At 41.3% G+C, this 20,427-nt stretch overlaps 1 protein-coding gene across 1 annotated transcript in view; it reads right to left on the reverse strand.

The window, feature by feature from the left end:
• The window catches only part of FRAS1 (Fraser extracellular matrix complex subunit 1), a 429,797-nt gene that overhangs the window by 204,615 nt on the left and 204,755 nt on the right, over positions 1 to 20,427 (reverse strand). Inside the window, exons 15-17 of the mRNA XM_019466685.2 lie at positions 7,384 to 7,527; positions 2,989 to 3,129; positions 1,253 to 1,393 (exon numbers count right to left, since the gene is read on the reverse strand). Coding sequence (XP_019322230.2) covers positions 1,253 to 1,393; positions 2,989 to 3,129; positions 7,384 to 7,527 — 426 coding nt within the window. The remainder of the gene's footprint in view (positions 1 to 1,252; positions 1,394 to 2,988; positions 3,130 to 7,383; positions 7,528 to 20,427) is intronic.

A 20,427-nucleotide genomic window follows, 5' to 3' on the forward strand; every position in this document is an offset into this window, starting at 1 on the left:
AAATTACCTTCTAGTGTTCTATACACAGCACAGAGTGATAATATTCATGAGAGGCACAGTGAGGGTAATGTTAACTGGTCACATCTCTCGGGTTTGTGAAGGCTGTCAAGCTAGAGTATGAAAAAAACAGCAAACTGGACAATGTTGGCTTGGTTCTCCAGATACACACTCACTGAATGATGTTTTAATATCACGGCCTCAGTTTTTTATTGAAGATTTTAACAGGCACCCACACAAAGGCCACTGCTGTATTTTTTGCAAAAATGGTTGTTACGTTATTGTCTACCGTGTCATCCATCACCCACCGTACAGGTGTCCAGGCAACAGATTTTTCTTAGAACTTATGTGAGGAAAGGCTGCTTTTCTAGACCAGGAAGAGTCAGTCCCCTTTGGAGGAGTAACAAGAATTTGACAATCCATCATAGTTTCTTATTTTCCTCGGCTACAGGTTGAAATCAGAGCCAGATAGAGTACTGGAACTATTTCATGCCCACATTTTGATATAATCAACTCTTTACAAGGGCTCTTTAATATACTAAACTTTGATACAATTAATTCTAGAAGAGTTCTTTAAAAGATTTTCTAAATTTTCTTTTGCAGAATATTTATTATAGTTACCCTATTTTAAATACATTTTTTGGGTAACTATTCTCAAACTCTTTTCCAAGCTGCCCTACCATATAAGCAAACATACATTAATTTCACTTAATTAAAGTGTTTGCTCCCAGTGTTATAGTTTCAAAGGGCAATGACCCCACCCTCCCAATGAGCCCAAAGCCTTTTTGGCAAACAGCTATTAAAGAGTTTCCATTTCACTCAGCCAGAGGCATTGCTACTAACTCAGTTTGCTCGGCTATATCATTAACAAAAAAAATTCTTCAGGGAAAAACAAACTGAAGGCAAAAAAAATTAAAACAACAACAACAACAACAACAACAAAAAACCCAAAACATTAGCAATTCTAAGAGAACAGGAAGAAGGAGGAAGAGTTTGGTTTCATCTTAACGTACAGTAAGGGAAATGACAGTCTTCTCAAGGATGGCCTGAAAAATCATGAACTTTTGGGTGTCATCACAAATATTCCCATGTGAGTTTTTCAGAGTATCCCTTGGCAATGAAAAAAAAAAAAAGCATATAACGTATGCATAGCCATGTAAGATACACTATAGGGAAAAGTGCACTGAAAAGTAACTTAAATCTTTGTCCTTATGATGGGAAAGTCTCCTAAGAGTGAAAATGACACCAACAGTACCTCTGCAGACCCCGTGGTCAGGGTAGAAGCCTTCTCCACAGCTGGACAGGCAGCGGCCTTGGCGCAGAGCCTGGGGCTGGATGCAGGCTGTGCAGTGAGAGGCCGTGGGTCCGGAGCAGCTGGCACATGAATGATGACAAACTGAGGAAGAGAGCGAGAGAGAACCATGGGACTCAGGACTAAAGAGCCTCCTTCTTGCCTGGGCTCCTTATGTGGGAGGAAGCCCCTCCTGGGTCACTCTTAATCCCTTTCAGCTGTCACACCAAATCAAGGGGAGACATGTATGAAGACAGGGTTATATTACCAGAACTGCTCACAACGCCCCTTTATCCATCCATGTTCTATTATTTATTAGCTACCTTTTATTTAGTGTTTGTGTTAAGTGTTTTATACACATTGCTGCATTTAACTTCATAGCAATTTTGAGGGTTTGCAGACGAGAAAACTGAAGTCTTGGGAAGTTAAAAAATTTACCGAAGATCACAGAGCTAATTAGCAGCAGAGCTGGGATTTAGCCCTAGGTCTATCTGAACCTAAAACCCTGAACCTGAATAGGGAAGGGTGGAAAGTTTACGTGTCTGAGTGCTAGAAGCACTGGAATTTTGGCTGACTTGTCCACTAACTCATCTATGCCCTTAGCCAAGTCAGAGTCTCTCCAGGCCTAGGTTTCTTGGCACATGCACAGTGAGGTGGGACTAACTGGTCATTTAAGACACTTCTGACATTACAAGGTTTTAAGTAAGAATTATATTAAACAACCTGACCATTACATATGACAATGTCAGGCATGCATCTTTGCTACTGTGGTCCTGGGTGGTAACAGTGGGACATCTCTGACTCTAATTTACAGATATTACCATGGCCTGTCCTAAGGGACACGATTGAGATACTAAAAGACTCCAGAGAACAATGGGCAGGAGCCAGGAAAGGGGAGTGTGGAAGTGGATGAGACCCTTGGGGGCAGGATGTTGCGGAAAAGGAATAAACACTGGGTGAGTAAAGAGGTTGGCAGACAGGAGGGAGGTTGATAAGTCAAGGCTGTGGGGCAGATCTCAATATTCTGCCACTAACCCACACTATAGGTAGAAGTGAAAATATTTATGTTTGTTTGGGAGGAGAGGGGCAATCGAGGTGTCCCAGGCAGCAATAAGTTCCCAGAGTTGCCTGCAAGGAAAGACACAAGTCAAGCATATATAAGTAGAAACTTATAAAGTCTAAAATAGAAATGTTTCATAGTTAAATTTGTACGAATCTGAAAGAAATAATACATATAGCATATAAGATCAAATTTTCAATAGATACAGATGTCAGCTTTACAAGACATCAAACTTGGTTTTTTATTTTACTTTCTGTGGCGTGTCATAGTTGCCAATACATGTATTTGTAAATGCCATCTAAGATAGGATTCTGTCATACCTACAACCTAAGTTAGTGAGGGTTTGTAAGTACACAAAGACTATATGAATATCTTAAAGATGTTCTTGGCGTTGAAAAGGACCAAATGATCTCTAATAGGTGATTGGTATGCATAAGTACTTTACTTAATCACTCAAGTCCTCTAGTACCCACCCGCATCACCCACTCCCACACCAAATACACACAGGTTCTATAATGAAAAAGCTATTCCTTTTAATTTGACATTTTCCCATCATACACACAAATTCCCAAATGAGCAGCAAGTATTGTCAAATGCGCTAAATATTTTTTGATGATGATAATGATTACCCATGTCTTACCTTTGCAGCTGCCAGTGGCCTCAGCATAGTACCCACCAGGGCATTCAGCAATGCATTTCCCATCATGCAACACTGTCTTCTCGGCACAGGTAAGACATCTGGGACTATTAGGACCACAACTCTTACAGGATTGGTCACAAGCTAAGGGGGAGGAACCCACCAGAGAAAGTCAGCAGTGAGCAAAGGGAGCAGAGAAGTCTATTCTTTACAATGTCCATAGTTGGTATTAACATGGAAATCACATTCTCTGGCTGCTCATCTGAGTTCTGTTTCCTTGACTCCAACATTTCAAAGTACTCTGTACTTTCTGTTTTCATAGTGGAAGTAGAACCAGATAATTATTCGTTGAACTAACCATAACATAGCTGGCAGGTACACCTACCGGGGTATCCAATTTAATATAGGACTTAAAGTCAAAATGGCCTTGGGGGTGGGGATCCCAGTCCAATTGGAGTTGAAGATACTCTCAAACTCATTAATAATCAGAAAAATGCAAATTAAAATGGGATGTCCCAGTATATCTATTAACCAGAAGAAAAAAAAAATCTGAAGCTTGATGATAATGCCAAACAGTAGCAAGGATGTGGAGATGAGACAACCTTCACACTGAAGAGTATAGAAGCTGGTAAGCTATCTGGTACTACTTAGTCTAATAAAGAATATGCAGAGATAAGAAACAAACAATTCTGCTCCCAGATTACCCATCCCCAGGAACCTTCCACACAGGTTCATAAAAGGGAGTGTTTGAGGCTTTTCACTGGTGCTCTCTAGTGATAGCATGGGGATGGAGGGAGGTAGGGAGTCCTTCATGGACAGTGGATGGGTGAGCTATGGGGGACGCAGACCAAGGAGTGAGAAGCAAAGGGCTAGATGAGATAGCAACATGGCTGACTCATAAACCATAATGCTGAGTGAAAACCATAATGCTGAGTGATAACCTGAACTTCATGACACAAGATCATTTAAGGGGGAAAAAAAGGTATATATACTCAAGAGAATATCCATTTTACATGACACCATAAAAACAAAGAGATAAAAAAAATTAAAATAGTTGCCTTGGTGAGGAAGGGAAATGAATATAAAAGGAAGGAAAGAGAGACAAAGGAGAAGAGGAAGGAAGAGAGAGAGAATGGCTAACAGAAACCTCTGAACTTACTTTGATTTATTATGTTAGCTAGAGTCAGAAAAGCCCTTCGTAATAGCATAAGTACTTAAAAGACTAAAGAATGAGGAGGTTTTTGTCCTTTGAATTTCCCCACCCTTTATATCTAACATTTGTAAAACTCAAAGCATGAACCACCAATGAACTTGGTTGCTATAAATTCTTCCAGCCAGGGCATACCACCGTTTATGACAGGTTGTGCTGGATTTTTCTCAGCACTTGACTTTGAGATTTCTACAGATATGGGCTGCTCGGTTATAAATTATTAAACCAACACTGGCTGGCCTTTATCTTGAATAGCACTGAACTGAACTGGAAATAAGTCAGCATTATCAGCATCAGACGTTTTAATTAACATTCCGATACCAATCAGTGACTTGGTTCACTGATGTTTGGGAAAATATTTATACAAACACTTCTGAAGGCATTTGACACAAACTTGGAGAACTCTAAGAATTTTATGAAAAGTATAAACTCCAGTCTTTATCAAAAGGCCTGTTGGTCAATGTCAATGGTATCACAAAGTCTTGCATCATGCTAAGCAAATGGCAGGCATTCAGTAATTACCTGTTGATTAATTGACTGGTTGGCTGACTAATGTCAGCAATGGTCTATCCTCCTATCTGGAAGGCTTCTTTTTTTCTGATGCTTTGTTTCAAAATGTATACAGATAGCATTCCAGATGTGTATTTCCTCCCTAAGCCACTTGTTCAGTAGTCTTCTTTTTTAATTTGTTCTGTCAGTAAGGAGGTCTGGCTTTCTTCATCCAACTTCTTAGCCAAAGTAGATTTCCACCTCTCACCACCTCAAGGCTCACACTAATCCCTCCTTTTTTTTTTTTCAAGCCTTCCTTTTAAATACCTGTTTCCCCAGCAAAAGTTGCTTTCTCGATCCAGATAATATCGTCTCAGTAGCAGGTCAGTGTCACCACCCCTCATCAGTGACAGTAGCCAGCTTCCTTGGGGACTTACAGGCTAAATGCCTTTGGATTTGTGCAAATTTGACATGTGCTGACCTTTAGAGAATGCATCTGGATTAATTGAGCAGGAAAGTGATGCTGGCAGAAAAAGATTAAAATGCTCAGGCTAACGGCAGCCTGGCCCTTCTTTCCTTGTTCTCTCCTGAAGCTACACAAAAGCCACCTGTGACTCGTCCACATCAAGTGAGATTTTTCACACCAGTGATGCTGATGGATCTCTGCACAGCTTTAAGCAAGCAGCTGCCAGGGGCTATCTCTCTTTCCTAAGACAAGTGGATTTGTCAAATCCCAAAGATCATCTCATTTTTGCTGTTGCCCTGCTCAGTAAACAAAACGAGGACAATAACTCAAGAAAGTTTTATGGGCTGTACATTTTTATTGATTTAGTGGGACTTTGTTAAAAAAAAAAATGGCATCACAGCCTTCCTGTAGGTATGACCATCACAGTAAACTCAATTCAAACCTTTCATTCACTATCAGGTGCCTACCTGTGGACTTGGCAATGTCCACAGGGCAGCGGCTTATCTAAAGACTGACAGGAAGACAGGGAGAAAGGGGAAGAAGAGGATAGCCGGAGACAGTAATGAGAAGGAGAAGGTAGGGAAAAATAGGGGAGGTGCAGAGGGAGGTATCTCATTATAGCCAGTAGAGCAGTTGGGAGGCAAATAAAATCTAAAGCTAGAAGACCTAACCTTGAATCCCAACTCTGCCCCTTATTAGTGATATGTGACCTTAAGGGAGTTTCTTAACCTCTCTGTCTCCTCTGGAACATGAGGATGGTAATAATAACCATCTCCTGAAACTGCTGTGAGGAACAGACACCAAACACAGCACTTAATCTGTGCCAGACACTGTGCTAAATGCCTGCCTATATCAACTCAGTCCTCCCAATAGCCTTCTGAGCCGGGTGTGTGTTAGTTTCCTGCTGCTGCTGTGACAAATTACCACAAACTCAGTGGCTTAAGTCAACACAAATTTATTATCTTACAGCTTTAGAGGTCAGAAGTCCTAAAGCCAAGGCATCAGCAGGACCACATTCCTGCTGGAAGCCCTAGGGGCAGATCCATTGCCTTGTCTCTTCCCCAAGTCTAGAGGCTGCCTGCATACCCATTGCCCCATTTGGCATCGCCCTGACTCCTGCTTCTGTCTCAGATCTCCTTTTCAGACTTCCACCCTTCTGCCTCCCTCCTATAAGGACCCTTACAGTTAACTGGCTCACCCGGATAATCCAGGATCAGCTCTCCCATCTCAAGATCCTTAACTTAATCACACCTACAGAATCCCTTCTGCCATTTAAGGCAGCCATATTGACAAGTTCTGGCTATTAGGATATAGACATCTTTGAGGGCCATTATTCTGTCTACCACAGCTGCTACTATCTCCATTCTACAAAAGGGAAACTGACACATGGAGAGATTATGTAACCTGCCCAAGGTCATGCTCTTCCCCCCATACTTTCTGCCTCTCAGTGGGTAATGTTTTATTTTTTTTAATTTTTTAATGTTTTATTTATTCTTGAGAGAGAGAGAGACAGAGCACAAGCAAGGGAGGGGCAGAGCAAGAAAGGGACACAGAATTCAAAGCAGACTCTAGGCTCTGAGCTGTCATCCCAGAGCTGGACGCAGGGCTGGAACCTACGAGTGGTGAGATCATGACCCGAGCCAAAGTTGGATGCTCAACCAATTGAGCCACCCAGGCTCCCCAGTGGGTAATGTTTGTAAAGCACTTGGAAGGAAACACTAGGTTAACTCTTAATGTCATGCCGTGGGCATTAAACGTTAACTCTTACTGTCATGCCATGGGCATTAAAGGTAGAATACACAGTAACTGCTTCAGCTAAGTCAGGGGCACCAACACAGAGGTGGGTCTGCCTTGGGCTGGTCTAAGAGTGTCTTTATTTACATGCATATGTGGAAGGCTGTCTGGTGCTGTTGAGGAGTTTCAAAATTGGAGGAAGGAAGCCTTGCTCCTCTCCCTACAGCTGAGAGTCTGGAGCAAGCAGCCTGAGTCTCAGAGGATGAGGCTAGAATGAACACCCTAACCTAACAAGCTGTTGAGGAGTGAGGGTGTTAAAGGTGATCCTATCAGTTCAGAAAAAAAGTGTTTTGTAAACTACTAAAACACTGCCAATGTTACCAGCCATTTTCATATTGGTTGAGTAAAAGAAACGTTCTAATTAGAATAAAATGAGGGATGCTGGAAGAAAAACAAAACAAAAAAAAAGATGCTCTGGCATGCAAAGCTGGGCACTTACCACTGCAGATCCCCTGCTTGTTGTAGAACCCAAGGCCACAGTTGCTGTCACAGCTGCCCTCCCTCAGCACTTGGAGGGGGTCTCTGCAGCCCAAGCAGTGCTTCTCTGTCGGACCCCAGCAGGCAGAACAGGACTCATGGCAGACTGCAGGCAAACAGCAAAATCAGTGAACGGTCTATAGTGGAAAGGGCTGGTTGCAATTTTTCTTTCAAAGATTTTAGAATTTATAAGGAGGATGTTGGTGCCTTCATTCCTAAATCGCGATGCACATATGTATATCCCAGGAGAAAAAAAAACACCCCCCAGAATACCTATTTCTGTTGGCCAGAAGTACAACTTCCATAAATGACTGCTAAGAGACTTGGAACAGGAAATCAGAGGCTTTTGAGTAATGAGAATCACAGGGAAGGGAATCGTAATTTTCAAGACAAAGATGGTCTGTCTAATGAAATCAGATGGCCCTCTATCACCTTGCCACCTTGCCTTTTGTAACCATATGATGAACCGTTGACAGGATCACTACTCCTACGTTCAACACCATCAAGAATCAGCAAGGACGAATGCCATGTACTTTTGTCCTTGATTAAACCTTGAAAGACCTGGTACTTCTGGATTTTTACTGCTCTCTCCCCTCTTTCCATCCCTCTCTTCTCTCTCTCTCTCTCTGTCCTACCCCAACCCTTTCCTTCTGTCCTTCCTCATTACTCTTCTAGTCCCCCTAGTCTCTGGTTTGCCCCACCAGCTTCTGCTCTCGGCATATATCTTGAGAGTCTTTCTCTTACAAGTTAACTTTCTAACCATACATTGTTCCTAAACCAGAGTTTTTTCTTTAACACTCAAAAATGTCCTTCTCAGGGTGCCTGGGTGGCTCAGTTCTTTAAACATCAGCATCTGACTCTTGATTTCAGCTCAGGTCATGATGTCATGGTTTGTGGGATCAAGCCCCATGTTTGGGACCCTCTCTCTCCCTCTATCTCTGCCCCTCCCCTGCTCTCTCTCTCTCTCTCTCTCTCGAAATAAATAAATAAATAAATAAATAAATAAATAAATATTTTTTTAAAAATGTCCTCCTCTTTTAGAATTTTATTTTTTTTTAATTACTATTAGGCTTACTTCTCACCTTAGCATGTCTGCAAAGAGAGGCCTATTCTAAATGACTGGATATATTCAAATTTGGTTCACTGTCTGTATGGTTAAGCCCAACACATGCTTCTGTTAATGCACCCTGGTTTTCAAAATGTTTGCTTCACAGTGGAGCACAATCTATTTGCAGAGGTATTCATTCTGACCAAAATTGGTAGAGAGAATTCTTTTGCTGATTGGAAGAGACTTGGGAACTATACACCTAAGTAATTTAATTAGGTATCCCTTTAGAATCAGAAAAGGGTGCCTGCATTGAGAATCTCAAGATCCAATCCTCTCCTCTCAGCTTTCAACTGCACAGGAAAGTCTTAATTTCAGACAACTTTCCCCCACTCCCCCCAACAAATTTAGAGATAATTACAAATTCTGTTAAATTCCAAGAAGGACTCTTCAATAAAGAATAACAGTGGTAAGGGTAGAAGGGACCAACTTTAGGTGGATCTGAAAGATGGGAAGTGGCCAGCTCTAGGTTTCCACCAACAAAGCCTTTGAGAAAGGAAGGAGTTTAGGGGTGCAAGGAATAGAAGGCTGCCCCTGTGGCTGAAGCTAGTGGACACAGTGAGACCAGCAGGGCACAGAGGATCACAGTGAGGAATGGTGGGGCACAGTGGACTGATTCATGGCTGGAAGGATAGGATGAGGCCCAATCAAACTTGACCTTGGAGATCATGGAAAGAAATCAGGATTTTACCCTAATTGTAATGTGAAGTCATGAATGGGATTAAACAAGATAGACACAAACCCCGATTTTTAAAGCTCTCTCTGGGTGCCATGTAGAGAGGGTATAAGGACTTGCCTACAGGCAGAGAGACCAGAGTGGAAGCCATTGCTCTGGTCCAGGCAAGAGATGACAACAGCAGATGAAAAGCAGAGATGGAAGAAAGTTTACTTATTTATTACCTGGTTCCCTTGCTAGACTGTAAGCTTCATGAGGGCAAAATCCATTTCCATTTAATTTAACTCTGTGCTGAGCACACTGCTTGGTACTCTACTCTACATTTGGTACTTCACTTATAGTTAACATCTCATTTATATTTTATAAATGTTACATGGGAACACTGCCAATATTAGGATAAGCTACTAAAACTACACTATAACTAAAGATGTGGATACAAAGCTCCCAGTAACAAGTTCTACCCTGAACATACATGAAATCTGTCATTCATTTATTCAGCTACCTTTCAATTAATGACTCTACTCATCATCTGAAGTGCCAATCACTGTTTGTGCCTCTGCCTTATTGTTGATTCAAAGACACTACTTGAAAATAAACAACAACAACAACAACAAAAACACAAAAAAGCAAATAAAAAACCCAATTTCACTCCTAAGAAGGTATGTCAGGCTAATCTATCGACATTCAACAGAAGCATCTACCACATGCAAGGTTGTGCTAGCCTGTGGGGCCTTCCCAGCTAGCCATCGGTCAGAAGTCTGCTAGAGGAAACATTTAAACCACCCCATCACTTGAGCTCATTGGTAGCATTATGCAAACTGCACCAGGGAGAAAGTGCCTGAGAGGATGATGAGAACTAAAGACTAAAAAGACAACAGGGACCAGATCACAAATGTCAGGCAGGCTGGGTAAAGACCTTGGACTTCATCTGTAAAAGTTTTAATCAATTTTTCTTCTCAGAGAGTTTGCTCTGCAGTGGGGAGAGGAGAGAGTAATTAACTCAAGACATTCTCGAGGCATGAAATCATTTTTGTCCAGGGGTGCAGAGGAGATGAGAAATTAAAGCACAACCCCCTAGTTGTCTTCAGGAATCGGCTGATCGCAGTGTAGACCCTTAGCTGCACGGGCTTTTAAAATCGTAAAAAATACTTCCAACCTGGTTGGTAAATGGCTATCATCCTGGTCCCTCCCTGATAGTCTGGTTCCATTCCTGGGAATCCTGAAAGACACTGTGCTTCAGGACCTGAAAGGTCCTGACATAGGAGAGGGTCTCAGGTACCACCCCCCCACCCTGACTTCTGACCAATCTGATCTGTGCCATACTACTTGTTACACATTTTTAACATTATCCCTAGTGTTGAAAATCAGAATAGGGCCAAAGGATGAGCAGGATAGAGGCTACAGGCTTAGGGATGGCACTTAAACCTGTCACAAACTGAGCTGTACTTAGCATTTCAGCCCTGTCTTCTGCTATGTCCCTTGAGCAAGCTAGATCTATGGAGCAGGGTACCCCAAGCATGCCATACACCTGTCTGTGGTTTCTGGATGCCCTACACAGGATTCACCCAGTTGGCAATGCCTCCATCTCCTTCCATAGTCCTTATAACACAGCTTACACTTGAGAGGCCTAAGCTGTCATTACTTCTGTGAAGCTTTATTGGACTTGTCCAAACAGTCACTTCCTTCCTCTGTGTTCCTGCAGAATGTTGTACATTCTCTATGGTATTTATCCTATTGTCCTGATCATTTGGTTACAAAGCAATGCCTTTCAATGAAATGTAGTAGCCTCCAAAACAGGGGCCAGGTTTGAATCATCTTAAACCTCCAGTGTCCAGATTGATAACTTGTACAAAGTGAGTATTCATTAAATGTATGTTAAATGGATACCCAGCAGTCTTTTTTTTTTACTGGTTATGAGGGATTCATCCTATCAGTTAGTTACCTTCTACATGGAAACAACTAACCATGAGGTCATAGTCTGAACATATGATAACTGAAGGTAGATAATCTTGAGGCTGTAAATCTACCTAATAAATATTGGGTTACAGATCTACTTATGATGACAACTATTTATGCCACATCTATACAGAGTACCAAATGTGAGGCCAGGCCATCTCTTTTTCCATAGCAAACAAAAGGCATGTTCCATGGTCAGTCAAGACAGCAGAAGGGATTTTTATTTCTTCAATACAGGACTATAATGAGCTGTCATTTCCTTTTTCTTTTTCTTTCTTTTTTTTTCTTTTTCTTTTTCTTTTCTTTCTTTTCTTTTTTTTTTTTTCAGCTATCATTCCTTAAAATGACATACTCCTACTGTGTTTTGCAATTGATTTCTAATTTCTAACACTGAACATATGTTACTGCAGATAATCTCTTCTTCCAGGCTTATTTTACATGTGGCTTTTATTACACTTCGGTTATTATGAAAAATAGAAGGTCACTCCCTGACTTTTTACCATAATTTCTCTTAGTGATACATGTCCGATCGCCCAGGGTTTTTGAATTGATATTGTGAAAATGTGGCAATAAATTTAAAAAGGCAGCTAATGAGAGAAAATCATCTACTTATCTCACATGCAGTAGATAATTTATTTAGGAAAGCCCCGGACTTTTCTGGAGCATAGCAAGACATGTGCTGGCTTGCTGAGCAATTCATTTCAAAATGAAAAGGAACGAATTACTTTTCTTTTGGCAATTCTATATTGAAATCCTACTCTAAAAATAAGAAACTTCTTTTTGTGACTTGGTAATTTTGAAATAGAAGATTGCTGTAAAGAAATTTTAACGTGTGCTTCTCTAAGCAGACAATGCAGCCCTTTTCCAGGAAAGTGTAAAAAGCACTTCCTGTGGGCCACTTCTCATCTTCCGGAAAGCTCTCCCAGACCTCAGGCAGTGGATCCAGACATGAGTGGACTCAGCCTTCAGTTCAAAATGCACCTCAGGAATGAAAAGGAGCTTTGGTCCCTCACCTTCCCCATGGCCTTTTGGAATAAGTTCCTCTGCCATTCCCAGGGAACTGGCACACTGATCAGCAGACCCTTTGAGGTTTACCACTGAGGCTGAGTTCAGATCTCCAAACCACCAAAGGGGTTCTCACTCACAACTACACAGAAGCAGCCCAAACGGCAGGCACAAGCAGCTATGCCACCCACAAGTCAAATTCCTTCATTTCGTCCCCGATCCATTTTGTAGCAACTGCTAGCTTTCATTTTTATCACATAAATGACTGGGAAGTACTTGCCAAGTGCTAAAGTATTATCAGGAGATAGTGGGTACATTTCCAATAGGAAGCTCTTGTTGTATCTTACAATCAATTTCCCCATTCCTTGCTTTCCTAATCTGCAAAGTGGGAATAAGCTTCGTTGCACCTAACTCACAGGGAGCTAGCGAGATGACACATTTGAGAACACAGAGAACATGGCAGGTGATGCAGTGAGTAACATACCCTGGGAGACCTAGCACCTGTGGCTTTAACGGGTGTCAAAAGCAAAGTAATTATAAAGGGAACAAATGAAAGTGCAGCAGGAGACAGGAGAGGAAAGGACAGAAAAGACTACAGGAAAGGCAGGTTCACTTAGAAAGGAAGTGAACAGAACTGTCAGAGATCATTCCAGCAGTTACAAGAAGGGGTTCCAGCCTTTTCCAGAGGACTCATACTCTAAAGTTATTCCTTTGCAATTTCTACAACACATTAACAAAAGCCCTTTGGAATAGCTTGGTGAGGGCTTGAGGGGAAGTCCAAGTGCTGGGCAGACTACTCCCCTTACTCCCTGGTACAGCCCCACAGGAGGCCAAGGCTACTTGTCTAAGAAGCGTAAATGCCAGACAAATTTAAGAGGAAAGGAAGTTCATAGGCGTAATCATCATTTTTGATCCTTTTACTGCAATCTTCTCTCCCCTCCAGGCTGGGTCTCTGTCCCCAACCTTCCTCCTTGTGCCAACAAAAAACCTTATACCCTGAAATGGGAATATTTGGTCTCCGTACATTCTGAAAAGTCCTATGTACTTGAGGGAGCTCATAACAGAAAAAATACAAATACATGAAAAAAATCTTTTGCTTCAGAAATAGCCAGAGATATGCAAAGTAAACATGAGAGCAGCAACTATATGCAATCAATTAAATGTACACACAGTGATCTGTATACATCTTAGAAACAGTGCTTAGAAAGAAAAAAAAGGGGGGAGTGGGGAGAATGATTCATCAAGGTAACAAATATATCAGTCTGCTGGAGGATGGTGATAACAGGGGAGGCTATGTGTGTGTGAGAGCAGGGAGTAACTGGGAAATCTCTGTGCCTCCCCTTTTATTTTCCTGTGAACTTAAAACTGCTCTAAAAAATAAATAAATAAAGTCTTTAAAATTAAAAAAAAGGAAAAGAATGAAATATCTACTTACCAATATTTATGAATATTTAAAAGAGTTCTCTTTATTATTATTATTTTTTATTTTTTTAACGTTTTTATTTTATTTTTTGAGAGACAGAGACAGAGCACTAGTTGGGGAGGGGCAGAGAGAGAGGGATACACAGAATCTGAAGCAGGCTCCAGACTCTGAGCTGTCAGCACAGAGCCCAACGCGGGGCTCGAACCCACGAACTGTGAGATCATGACCTAAGCTGAAGTCAGATGCTTAACTGACTGAGTCACCCAGGCACCCCTATTTATGAATATTTAAAATAGGTGCATACAAAACAAAAAGAGCACACACACACACACAATACATATTCAATTGCATTAGAATAGTTCCTTAAGTGGGGGGTTGGGGGGAGGAGAAATGGAAATAGGTTACAGGAGCAAAAAGGATGGGCAGACAGATAGGCATAGATAGATAAGCAAGAGAAATAGCTGGCCCAGGCTAATGATGAAAATGAACACATAAGTATGATTAAGTCATCCATCTTCATGTGAATCCCAAGAATAAGTAAAAGAAAGAAATTAAACAAACTTCCATTTTGTGCCAATCAACCTGACAAACAAGAAGAATCGTAACACCTAATGCTCACAAGGGTGGTAGGAAGTAGGCACTCATTTGTGTCTAGCAGGAGTACAAGTTATAACTTTTTCAAAAGACAGTCACATATTAAAGTGTCAAAGGTTTCAACAGTACATATATAACTTGGACCCAGAAATTGAAGAACTTAGCCTAATCCAATATATTTTCCACAATTTTCTATTAAAACTGTTTACATCAGGAGGAAGCCAAACCATACGAGACTCTTAAAAACTGAGAATAAACTGAAGGTTGATGGGGGGTGGGAGGGAGGGGAAAGTGGGTGATGGGCATTGAGGAGGGCACCTGTTGGGATGAGCACTGGGTGTTGCATGGAAACCAATTTGACAATAAATTTCATATTAAAAAAAAAAACAGCTATTTACATGGTGGGGCGCCTGGTTGGTTAAGCGTCCCACTTCAGCTCAGGTCATGATCTCATGGTTCCTGAGTTTGAGCCCCACGCCGGACTCTATGCTGACAGCTCAGAGCCTGGAGCATGCTTCAGATTGTGTGTCCCCTTCTCTCTCTGTCCCTTCCCCACTCATGCTCTGTCTCTCTCTCAAAAATAAGTAAACATTAAAAAAATTATTTTAATGTTTACATCATGGTTACTTATGATAATGGAAAAATTAGGAACAAACATCACACCACAGAGGACTGGCTAAATGAATTCTTGCATAGCCCCAGATGGAAAGTTATAAAACAGCTTTAAAAAGATTTTGTAGAAGGATAATAAATAACATGGGGAAAACAGGCAATAAAACTATATATAGAGTGTGACTTTACCTTTGAAAAATAAATAAATGTGTGTATATCTGTGTACATAACACACACACACACACACACACACACACACACACACACTCATAAATTGGGAAGACATTCACCAAAATACTGACAGTAGTAATTTGGGACAGTTTGAGTCAGGGATTTTCGCTGATTTTTTATTGTGCCTTGAATTTTACTGACTTCATCAAGTTATTTTTTGTAATAAACATGAATTCATTTCGTATTTAGGGGAAAAATTTACTGAAAGGGGAGGAAAAAAATAAGCCTGTAATCCTTTTCCTTAAGGCACATGCTGGGTAAATAGCTAATTAATCTATTAACCACATTTGTGATATAGCTGAATGATTTACTCATCTTGGGTAACATATTTCAATTTTCAGCAAGGTCTTCTGTAGAACTTGGACCAAAGGGTTGACTTCCCAGTGGGCAGAGGCTTTGTCAGGTACACACGAAGAGAGATTTTACATGCAGGCCAGCTTTGCATTGGTACATAAGTCAAGGATAATGGCAGACATTCAGCTCATAAGAAATGTTCTTAAAGTTATCTTTTCTATCTCCTGCCCCTCTACCTGTACTTCTAAATCTACAACACAAGAACACCACAAGAGCTTTCAAATGCAGTGACCACCTTGGCCAGCTTGAGCCAAATGGAGCTCTCAGATTCCACTTATCCACTGTGACCATTGGCAACCCACAGCTGCTAGGACTCCCTGGGTTGTTTTTTTTTTCAGCCCCCATTAATTAAATGGCTATTGATTTCTCCACTGATACCTTGATTCTATTTATCTACAGAAATTGAAAAGCCAGAGGGACCACCAACCAAAATCAAGCTTTTGATGGGGAGAATTCTCAGACTTCCTGGCTGCACTAGCATAGCCTGCTCAGATCTCAACAGTGATAACATGGAGGTGCTGTTTGCTCTGTGGGCAGCCTAAAAAGGGAGGGGAAGGTTGTGCAGGGAGAGAGTTGGGGTGGGGAATAGGAAAAAGAGAGAAAGAATGTATGCCATGTATGCCATATAGCCTAGTTAAAATAACTGAGAACCCTTGGACCTGGGCAGAAAGCCAGAAGTCTTGTCACTAGTTTGCAATCCATAGCTAAAATATTTGGGGGTTCAGATTTGTCAGGAAGAATGGACTCTGTCTGGAAGATAAACTCCCTTGCATTTGTGGCGGGCTTTCTCTGCTGGTATGTGATACTTCTGTCTGTCATTTGTCTTTTGGCATACGCAGCAGGGTCTGTAAGCAGCACAGGCAAATGCCAAACATAGCTAGTCTCCTGCTACAGCAAAGGTCGCAGGCACAACACTGCCAGCTGCTTTTTCCTTCTCTCCACTTAACCTTTACATGAATGTCCAAAGAGGGAGAGGCCTTGGACTACCATTGTCACCTGTTTCACTGAGTCTAGTTTACTCAAGAAGTATACATTCTAGGAGGGCAATCCTGTTGTGCTCTGTTCTGAAAGGCTTAAAACACTCTGTGGATACTACTTAATTTCCAATGATAGGTGGGTTTTTTGTTTGTTTTTTGTTTTTAAAGAGTAACCCTTCCCACACCGATAAAGCACTCCACTAAGTTGAAGTGGAGGGAGATAAAGATAAGACAAACAGAGGTGGGAAAAATACAGATTCTGGAATTTTCCCCAGGCTACACCTAGCCAAGAAACACTGACAGGTTTATTCCAGAGGGCCTTATATGCGCTTGGCACTGTGGGGAATTCAGAAGCATAAAACCAGTCCCTGCCTCAACAGTCAGTCACTTTCTATAATATACCTTTTTTAAAACTGCCTTTATAGCACTGATAGTAATGAATTCATCGACTGGTAACTATCTGAAATTATCTGTATACTTATTTACTGACTCTTCTCCCATTGCAAGAAAGTAAGTTCCTTAACCCCAGGGCAGTTTTCTGCCCATTCACTCTATATCCCAGTTCCCAGGTACATGAAAGAGACTCAACAAATATTCCTTGCACGAACAGAATGGAAGAGACAAGAATATCACTTGAAGCAGTAAGTCCCCCTTACAAGACACTCAGCAATTAAGTGAGAGACCGTAATTGCTATAGAATATCAGAAGAGTCTTGAGCAATGCATACAATTTAAAGAGCAGAACAGAATGAGCTAAGGCAGAGTGTGGTAGGATGTGCTGGGCCCCCAAACTGAATGTGTGATCTGGCAATGAAAGAGTGACTGATGACCCTCCAATTCTAGGGGGGTGTTGGAGGGGCCACAGAGGATGATGGCTTCACAGTGACCATCCCTACAGAACAAGGGGGTAAGGGAATCCTTGTCTTCTTGAGGATTTCAGAACAGCAGTTTCATAAATGCCTTTGCCAAGAGCTCTGCCCCAGGTACAACTAGGCTGAGCTAAGCCACATGCTGGAACATAATGCCAAGACCCATTAAGTCTTCACTGCTTTGGCCCTGGCTCCAAGGGTCAGTGCTTCATTTCCACAAATGGTTGGGCTGCTCTGGTCAAACAAAATTCCAACAAATAATTAACTTGAGAAGTTCCTCTGTTCAAACTACAGCTTTTAAAACTCAGCTAGGCCAGCCTCCTATATGTAAATTTTACAAGCTTAGTTATCCTAAGTTTTCCCTCTAATTATACCATAATTTTGGCTAAGAAAAAAAATTCCAGACTCTCAACATTTAATCTGAGCATTTTTAAAAAATAAAAGGATTTTAACTTGTGAGAATACAGTTTTTTTCTCCATAACATAGAAAAGTGGATTTTATTTTAAATCAGACACAAATGGCACAAAACTCTTTGTTTCTTAATGCAAGCTATTTGGTTTTCATTCTCATAAATTGAAAAATAAACAAAGAGATTCAATGACAATAGCTGCCTTTTGTTGCCCACATACAATGTGCCAAGCATAATATACTTATATTTTCAAACATCTTTTCTAATGTTCATCATAACAGTGTAAAGTAGATGATATTATCCCCATTTTACAGTTGGGGAAATTGAGCCTCAAGCAGTTAAATGACCTGTACAAAGCCATATAGCAGTAAGTGGCAGAGTTAAGAATCAAAATGATCCTCCCTCATACAAACCTGTAAAATGGTCAATGGCTTGGTTCTTTAAGTTTAAAAATCTGAGACTACACAGCAATCAGATGTAGAATAAACTGCATAGATTTGTATGTTTATATGATTATTTTTTCTTTTACATCTCTGTTAGCAGCAGCCAACCCAGCCTTGATTGCAAGCTCTCAATAGGAAAATATGACAGCATCTTATTTCACTTCATATCCTCAGGACTTCCAATGGTGGTCAAAGGAGAATGAATGGAGGAGCAAGAGAAATGGAACAGGGAAGGACAATGAAAAGCAGAAATATAAGTCTTCTAACTCATATGGAGGGCTTACTAAGTGCCAGGCACCATCCTAAATGACATATGTGAATTCATTCATTTAATCCTTATACTCATGCTATATGGCTGACATTATTGTCCCTACTTTACCCATAGGCAGCTGAAGCATGGGGTTAAAAAATGCACTGTTTGTAGTGACAGAGCCAAGACTGGAGTCCCGATAGTTTGGCTTCCAAGCCTACAGTCTTAAGCACTGTGTCACAGTCCCTCCCATGTCTGGGTCTGCGAATGAAGGTAGCACTTGCCACAGGGTACACACAGCTTCATCCTCAGGTCTTTGTGAATACTGGAGGTTTGCACTGGACATATCAAACGCTGACATACATATAAAAATGGGCACCTGGGTGGCTCAGCAGTTAAGCGTTTGACTCTTGATTTCGGCTCAGGTCGTGATCTCACAGTTGGTGAGTTCAAGCCCCATATTGGGCTCTGCACTGACAGCACGAGCCTGCTTAGGATTCTCTGTCTCCCTCTCTCTCTGCCCCTCCCCTACTCATGCTCTTGCTCACGCGCTCTCTCTCGCTCTCTTTCTCAAAAAAAACATTAAAGAATAAAAATGGGTTGAATTCTACTCTTTCTTTACTCAAAGTTATAGTCTTATGAGCTGCTTATTTTTAATTAATCTTGCATGATGTGTGTTAGTTTGATTGTTTTTAACTTTTTTTTTCTTATGGGTTCCCTTACCTAGGATTTGTGTGTGCAACAGTTCAATGGTTCCACCAGGGCAGAACAGAGGTTGACTGAAAAGAGGGGTAAGACAGGTAAGGAAGAATGTTTTCAGGGCATATTGAGGTGAGTCTAGATCCAGATTTAGATTTCATAACAGGGTTTCTAAGATGAAGCAATGGAACCACAACTCTGGTAGAGAGAATACAATAAATCCATAAGTGGTACCCAAAGGGTCATGCAGGAAAGGTGCAAGGTCATGCAGTGGGTGGGAGGAGCAAGGAACATCCACATCTGAGTCAAAACTGACCATCAGGATGGGATGACTAAGACACAGGCTATTAATTCCTGGAAATGGGTCATAACAAGACAAGGTAGAAAGAAGCAAATTAGAAACCCAGTCCTAGGACTTGATGTCCACAGGGTCGAGAGGACAGGGACAGAGTGGACAACAGCACTGTTGGACCAGATCCAACTGGTGGCAAAGAAAGTCTAAGCCTGAAAGCCAGGTCTTAAGGGTGTGTTCTGGTCCCTAAGAGGGTGATTACTCTTTTGCCCTACCTGCTACAGAGAAGAGGCAACGTATATACTGCCTGTCTCCAACTTAGACTGGCATAAAAACTGGGTGGTGCTGAGCCTGAAGGGGAAGTGATCAAACTCCAACAGTTTGGAGTTTCATTTAGAAATGAAGCAGTGACTGGTATAGGAGTACCTAATGTAGTCTATAACTACAATAGCATTCAGTTTAATCAAGCACGAGAATGTAATAATGATATGAATATATGCACGCATAGGAACACATTCATCTGCACCTGTGTATGTGTGTGTGTATACCACAAAACCGAAGGGAAAAGGGGAAATGACAAGGGCCCTGAGGATGCGACTCTCTGGCAGGACTCAGTGTCTTCTCTCACCCCTCCCCTGATTTACCTGCTCCTACTCTTTCTCCTGGTTTACCTGCTCCTACTCTTCTGTTGGAGAGCTATGTGCTTCTGTGCCACTTGGCTCTGCCCCATATTTTTCTCTCTGCCTTATATTCAACAGAGTGAGCATGAATATTAATCAGGTAATTGCTGGTAATTAGTTTCCTCAGCACAGTGTTCACTCTCTTTTGGTTTTGATGGGTCAATAAAGTGGCAAATTATGCTGGTCATAATATAAATGACCCTGCCAAGAGGAATCAATCCAGAAAAACCTGTTGTTACCATAAAATAGCAGGCTTCTTTTTGAAAAGTTTAGCACATGCTAGAAGAGGACTGGTTGACTGACCAACTTCCAAGGTCAATGATGAGAAGCCACCAAAAATAGCACAAGCACAAATGTTGCAAAAAATTCCAATAATGAGAAAGCTTATTTGGAAAGCTTATTTGGGCCATCTCAGCATTGAAACAGTATAT

This window comes from Panthera pardus, unplaced genomic scaffold (assembly GCF_024362965.1).
Source record: "Panthera pardus isolate Hobbes unplaced genomic scaffold, ASM2436296v1 HiC_scaffold_13, whole genome shotgun sequence".
NCBI classification, from domain to species: domain Eukaryota; kingdom Metazoa; phylum Chordata; class Mammalia; order Carnivora; family Felidae; genus Panthera; species Panthera pardus.